Here is a 6,337-nt window from a genome sequence, read left to right on the forward strand (position 1 = left end):
AAGAGGCAGTGAATAACTAGTTAATGAAACATTTTCCTGTTCAAAAAGGTCATAGGCTCGTTAAAGCTAAGCATTATGAGCATAAGTATACTCCACTTATCAACCTTGAATCCTTACACACCCTCTGCACCACATGGCTGCATCCATCCTTTTTTTTCTTTCTTTCTTTCTTCCACCCTGAATCCGACAGAACCCTAGACAGATCCCCCGAAAAAAACAACAAACTCAGATTTCATTCGAGAAAGCTCTTCGGCACATCGGAAGAAAAACAACTTCAATTTCAATGAGGGTAAGAGTTTCCCACAAGTACCACCCTGCTCCATGGAAACAAACTTCCTCTGAAGAATAACATAACTCCCTTCAACAGGCCAGACATGGAAACAAACTTCCTCTGAAGAATAACATAACTCCCTTCAACAGGCTCTTTCTTGCAGATCACCGAGATTTGATGCACATTTGTTGATAATTGGGTGAACCAGTTTGGACTTAAGATGCAAAGAAGACCTCTGGAATAGGCTCTTTCTCACAGACCATTGGGATATAGTGCACATTTACCAATATCTGGATGAACCAGTAAACTTAAAAAGCAAAGAAATTGCTGGAGCGAGAGAGTTTCAGCCACCTCATGGTCCCAAAACTCACCTCTTACAATAGCATCATACTTGGTAGTGGCAAACAAAGGCACCTTAACCATCTGCTCTATTATCTGCAACACTGATAAAAAAAAAAAAACCACTGAATAATATCTGGTGCAACCATTCATCTTGCCCATCTATGGAATTCAAAAGATTTTTCTCCTGCATATATAACCTGTTTCTGTTAAGAAAGCGATGCTGAAGTTTAGTGTCTCGCAGCAACAAAAATATCACAGCTTTGCACAAAAAATGCCTATAATCTACAAAGATAGAAGTCAATAGTTACCAGTTCCTTACAAATTGACCACTATTATACAGCTGCATGAAAAGATTGAATAAATAACCTACATCTACAAGCCCAGAATGACTGCATGCAGTTCAGATGCCCAGAAAGGTTACTGCATCAGGCCAGATCGCTCCTATCAGCATCCTGGGAAAAAGCTTGAGGGCATCTTCACCATGTCCCTGATTGGCAAATCCCGCAATCATGACTTTGATACCACATCCTTGGCAGGCATCTCAGAAGACACTTTATAAGCTTCATCGAGACCGCCACATTTAGCATAAATATCAACTAAAGAATTAAACAAGTAACAGTTCATGTCGATGCAATTTTTGGCTTAGAAACCATGAACATGCCTTCAGATTTCTAAAGCTCCTAGTTAACCACAAGCAGACAAAATTATATCCAATAGTAACATGGTTAGGTTTGACAGGCCCCAAGCACAAAGCCCAGAAAAGTTCTGTAGCCTCACACCATTCTCCTCTATGAGAATACCCAGAAAGCAATGCATTCCAAGAACCAATTCCTCCCTCTGGCATCTGATCGAAAAGTTTCCTAGCAGCCAACATGTTTCCATGACCTGCATAACCAGATATCATGTCATTCCATGAGATCAAATCCCTATGAGACATCTTATCAAAAGCTTCTTGAGCAGCTTGAATTTCACCAACCATGGGATAACATTCAATCGTTGTATTACATGACACAACATTCTTCTCAGGCATATTCCAAAATTTCTTTCTCGCTTCTTGAATCCAGCCAAAATTTGCATACATGTCCAACAATGTCGTTTGCACGTAAATGGACGAACTAGATCCAAGTTTAGTTAAATGAGCATGAACTTCGTTACCTTCTCCTGTGGCCTTTAGAAACGAGCATGCCTTACAGATAACAGAGTGACATGTTTTGGATGAGGTCCATGTTGATACATCATTTTATGAATCAAATAACCTCCCTCATAGCCTCAGTTTGATTATTTGAATTAAGATGTAATCATGGCTGTCCAAAGGAATGCATTTGCAGAAATATTCTCATCTGGGCATAACTTATACTCCCCATGTTTTACTGCAAAAGGATACAAGTTTGACAGCTACAAAGTTTTCATGGTCAAGACCATTCAGAAATACCTGAGCATGCATATGCTGCAATGATTTCAATGTTTTACAACTTTCAAGGCATTTCAAAGTGTTCTCAAAAATTTCCAGCATTCAGGAAACAGGAGACAGCTTTGGATCGTCAACAGTAGATATTCACAATTCTGCTCATATAGGTACAACTCCACTAAGATGGTAGTCCCTGAAGTCTAAGTGCCTTACACAAGATGGTGATAAAAAATAAAAGCCTGGGCAAATTAAATCTAGACACTGACACCTACAATGCTACATACGATACACCATGAAATAAAACATGTCAGACATAGCCAAGATGCATGAGACAGCAAGAGTCCAGAAACTCGATGCACAATATGTTAGCAAAATGGTGATAATATGGAAATATAAATCACTACAAAAAATGATATTATATAGTAAGAGAGATTAGTAAAATATGTGCACATAAAAAATTGACAGATTGGCACAGAAATTGAAAGAGCTATGATTCACATTCATAACCTTGTGCGGCCACAAACATGTGCCTTTTCCCATGTTGGTCTTTGAATAATGAAACATGCATCTATATCACCCATTTTTTCATTTGAACAGACATGAAACGTAAACAAGAGTATAGATTAATGATTTGCTTATATAAAGAAGTAGCAGATATAGGGTGCAGATTCATGTAATCATTTATTATTATGAACATCCAGCCTGCAATTGCTATTCCACCACATAACAACATTCTCAGAAGAACTAACTGGGACTTGGGAGTACCATGAAAGAGAAATATCTCAAAGAAAAAAAGATATCATGGTTCCGCATCCATATATTCAAGTGACTCACAAAAATCACTATGATAGCAGTAAACTGTAGCAGAAGTGAAAACACTATGACCACAATTAACCTATAAATTATTTTGAACCTCAAAAATATTCAAACACATGATCAATATATCCATGATTCCACATGTTGTCCGATTTCTGAAAATAATCCTGCGCCCTCTCTTTTAAACACAAAAAATTATAGACTTTTCCTACCCAAGCCTCCCATCAGGTCACAAAGAGCATGAGGACCCATTTAACTTTTCTGTCATCACCTAACAACCTCCATTAACGAGTCGCTAGCCCTAGAGCCTGGTCTCGGGTATCGAATTTTGTGTTGTTATAACAAATCTACCTTGTACACCAAGAAGATAACTGTGCACGACAAATAAGCTAAGTATGTTCCTGTTCTCCCACATAGTGCAGATATACTGCACCTGAATGTTGCCCCAGATAACCGAGGTCAGAGAAACTACATTATTATATCAATTGATATTGCTGACACATTCTTGTATGCTCAAAAGGAGATTTTATAACTGAGGAAAGCATCAATTTGCGTGAGGAAAGCATCAGAAGACATCAGTGGCAAGCTTCCCTTCAGTCCTATCTCAAAATCCATGTCTTCCACTTGGAATAACTCAAGGAATTAGTAAGAAATAACAAATAGACACAAAATGTCTCTGTATTCGCCGTCTTTCCAATTTCCTTGTTAGAAGGCACCAAAGCCTTGTCATATGTTCTCACTTCTAAATAAACTTAAATGGAGTCTACTTTCTTCAAAGCAATAACAGAGATTTTTGAATGCGAGCCTCAGGGATGCTGACCAAACAACACCTAGAACCCCATCCTCTTCCCCTTGCCCGTCAAAAGGCGACACCAACCAATTAAGGCTCAATCTTTCCATGGGATATGAGATCACTTTAATTGAGTGTATTCCAACACAACATCCTCTATAAGCCTACCCATAATCTTTTACTCAAAAAGCACCACCTTTCCCAGAGTTTTTCAAACTTCAATGCCATTTTCTTGCATAGCCACATTCATCTCCCTAACATCTTTTAGAGCTAGATGCATTTGATCTTCACTTTCTGCTACATACAAATTAGCCCACTTGTCAAGGTAGCACCACAACTAATCTCCACCTTTTCCCCTAAAATAGGAATGTCCTGCAAGTAACTTGAAGATGGATTAAGTAAATGAGAACAATTAACCAACAGGACAACATGTCTGTCGATCAATTCACTCCAGTTTCATCTAACCCTTACCTGAAGACACCAGGATCTTAAAAGTGCTCCTGATGATTCCCACAAGCCATAGGAGCTAAACATCTCAGGTAATCCTTTTCTAGGTAGACCAACAACAAAAAACCCCAAAATCTGGCATACAAAACCTTATAAACCAATGCCATAAAGAAACCATCTAATATTACATTTTTTATGAAACAAAATTACAACCAAATACTGCGAATATCAAAGAAGTTGTTATTTTTTTTCAAGCATTGTCTCACAATGCTAACAACACACCCTCGACACAACGGTCACCAAGACGTCATCAGACAATTTTTTTGGCCGAAGCTACTGATGTTCCCTTTATTGATTTTTTTTTCGGTTATTGGGTGATCAACAATTTTTCCCAGACAGCGAGAAAAAACAACTCGAGCATTCACCTGTCCAGTTCAAACATCCTCGCCAGATTGGCCGGACGCACCATCCATACCCTTCAAGCCCTCGGCCATCATCCGCCCCCTATTCTGCGCCTGCCTCTCTACAGCCACCATGTAGAGGCCTATACCAGCAACGTATAAATAGTATTACAAGAACAGAAAGCAGGGATTTTTAGTCGATACCACTTCATCAATCAAAAGAAGGAACCCAAGAACAAAAAACATACTTATGGCGCTTCCAATCGCACAGAACCAAAGAATCCTCTGCGACCATTTATCACCCGCAACTCGCCTCGACCCCACCATCGCAGATCCGAGAAGAAAGCTATTCGAGATAAACTCCGATCAATCAAGCGCAGGTATGATGTCATAGCATCATAAAAAAACTAAACTTGATGCGAGAAAACAGGAAGTTTAAATCTTAGCAGGTCGAAATATAAGAAGATAAATAGAAAAGTCGATAAAACAAAGAAATGCATAAAGAGGAGGGCGAAAACCTCAAAATAGCTCGAGATATAGGGCGATGGAATCAAGCTGGAGCCCTCGAGTCCGTGAAATCGAGAGCTTCAGTGGCAGTCCGTGAAAACGAGAGCTTCAGTGGCAGTCCGTGAAATCGAGGGTTTCTTGTCGGTGTGAGGAAGGGCGAGCCCGGCGAGAGTGAATACTAGGAATGGCGGAACACTCGAACAGAGTTGCCCTAGATGGCGCGTGCTCAAATGCATTCCGATTTTTCTTTTTATTTTTTTTTTTAACGAAGGGGTTGGGTTGGGGTACGTAAGGGGAGGATGGCTTAAATAACGCGAAGAAACTAACGAAGAAACAAAAGAAAACAAGGCTTGGTGATTCTTAAAGGGTTATCATTTCCAACCCCCGACGGCCCAGTTAAAATATTTATAGAAGAAGAAAAAAATAAAATAATAATAGTAATAATAATAATAATAATAATTTTATTTTTTTATTTTATTATATTCGATCGATCTTAGGGATTATATATATTTGTGTATAGACTCTATACAAAAAGAAAATATAGGTTGATATAGGATCACATTAATAATGGAAAATATTACTGACCGACACAAGCTGTTATGTGATCTCTAAAATAACTCTAACAAGATCATACTAATAAAAAAAATAAAGTCAATATAAAAAAATATTATGGGCGATGTAAGTTGTTACGTGATCTTTAAAATTATGCTAATAGGCTCGAATAGCAATCTCTCCGCCATCTTCTCCCCATCTCGTCCTAGTCTGACCTTAATTAAGATTGGCTGCCATCTTTGTGCGGACGAGGAGAGACAGTAATTAGGATGATCAAGCACTCTGATTTAGATAAGTGCTCTATATTTTTGACCATCTTATTAAATATGATAAATCATTTAGGGTTTTTATAATTTTCACTAAATTATAGCTTTGTTTTGAAAATATGGCCATTTTTATGGTTTGGTGTTTAGATTGTATGTTATAGGCTAGGGTTTGTCCGTCGATGATGTTGTTACTTGGATCATGACTCGATTAAGTACTTTTATGTTTAATATAGTGTTTTATATAATCTAGGATTTAGGGTTCTAGGGGATAAGGTACTCGGGCAATTGCTACTTCCATTGTTTTTTTTTTTTGATCTACCCATTTTCCTGATCGAGTAATTGCTACTTCCATATTCTTTTGTCTGCCCATTTTTCGTAAGCAATAGAGGTCATATGTTATAATATTATTCATGTGACAAAAATGTTTGGTGTTGGGATTAACGAGCAAGGATAACAATCATTTTTAAATTTTTTTTATCTCATATTGGATCATGCATGCATATGAGAATCTTGTATTCCTTTCATCATGCATATGAG

The 6,337-nt window shown here is 38.0% G+C and overlaps 2 protein-coding genes across 5 annotated transcripts; both read right to left on the bottom strand.

The window, feature by feature from the left end:
- Nucleotides 1-523: 523 nt before the first annotated feature.
- On the bottom strand, nt 524-1,643 carry LOC108511530 (pentatricopeptide repeat-containing protein At4g02750-like). The gene is made up of 4 exons (XM_039123737.1): nt 1,271-1,643; nt 1,136-1,209; nt 643-706; nt 524-561 (listed from the first exon to the last, which is right to left on the bottom strand). The coding sequence occupies exons 1-4, from the start codon at nt 1,641-1,643 to the stop codon at nt 524-526; spliced, it is 549 nt and encodes a 182-aa protein (XP_038979665.1).
- On the bottom strand, nt 799-5,287 carry LOC103713547. Of its 4 annotated transcripts, XR_005512149.1 has the most exons (5): nt 4,994-5,287; nt 4,724-4,821; nt 4,500-4,618; nt 1,590-1,983; nt 1,107-1,498 (listed from the first exon to the last, which is right to left on the bottom strand). XR_005512149.1 is itself a non-coding variant. In XM_039127260.1 (4 exons), exons 2-3 carry the CDS (start codon nt 4,800-4,802, stop codon nt 4,509-4,511), a joined length of 189 nt encoding a protein of 62 aa, XP_038983188.1. In that variant the 5' UTR covers nt 4,803-4,821; nt 4,994-5,287; the 3' UTR covers nt 799-1,100; nt 4,500-4,508. The 4 variants fall into 4 exon arrangements, 3 of the variants coding, with proteins under 3 accessions (XP_038983188.1, XP_038983192.1, XP_038983181.1); XM_039127260.1 differs by lacking the exons at nt 1,107-1,498; nt 1,590-1,983 and adding an exon at nt 799-1,100; XM_039127264.1 differs by lacking the exon at nt 1,590-1,983 and having other exon boundaries at nt 1,179-1,498; nt 4,994-5,286.
- Between the last annotated feature and the right edge of the window lie 1,050 nt (nt 5,288-6,337).

This window comes from Phoenix dactylifera, chromosome 1 (assembly GCF_009389715.1).
Source record: "Phoenix dactylifera cultivar Barhee BC4 chromosome 1, palm_55x_up_171113_PBpolish2nd_filt_p, whole genome shotgun sequence".
NCBI lineage: Eukaryota > Viridiplantae > Streptophyta > Magnoliopsida > Arecales > Arecaceae > Phoenix > Phoenix dactylifera.

What these genes read in the sequence shown, in the direction of transcription:
- LOC103713547 (XM_039127260.1), bottom strand. Translation starts at nt 4,802, where the DNA reads ATGGTGGGGTCGAGGCGAGTTGCGGGTGATAAATGGTCGCAGAGGATT. An exon ending in TGCGATTGGAAGCGCCATAA is followed by an intron (nt 4,619 to 4,723) that starts GTATGTTTTTTG and finishes TTGCTGGTATAG; the next exon opens with GCCTCTACATGGTGGCTGTA.
- LOC108511530 (XM_039123737.1), bottom strand. Translation starts at nt 1,643, where the DNA reads ATGCCTGAGAAGAATGTTGTGTCATGTAATACAACGATTGAATGTTAT. An exon ending in AGATGCCTGCCAAGGATGTG is followed by an intron (nt 707 to 1,135) that starts GTATCAAAGTCA and finishes TCAGTGTTGCAG; the next exon opens with ATAATAGAGCAGATGGTTAA. An exon ending in GTATGATGCTATTGTAAGAG is followed by an intron (nt 562 to 642) that starts GTGAGTTTTGGG and finishes TGGTTCATCCAG; the next exon opens with ATATTGGTAAATGTGCACTA.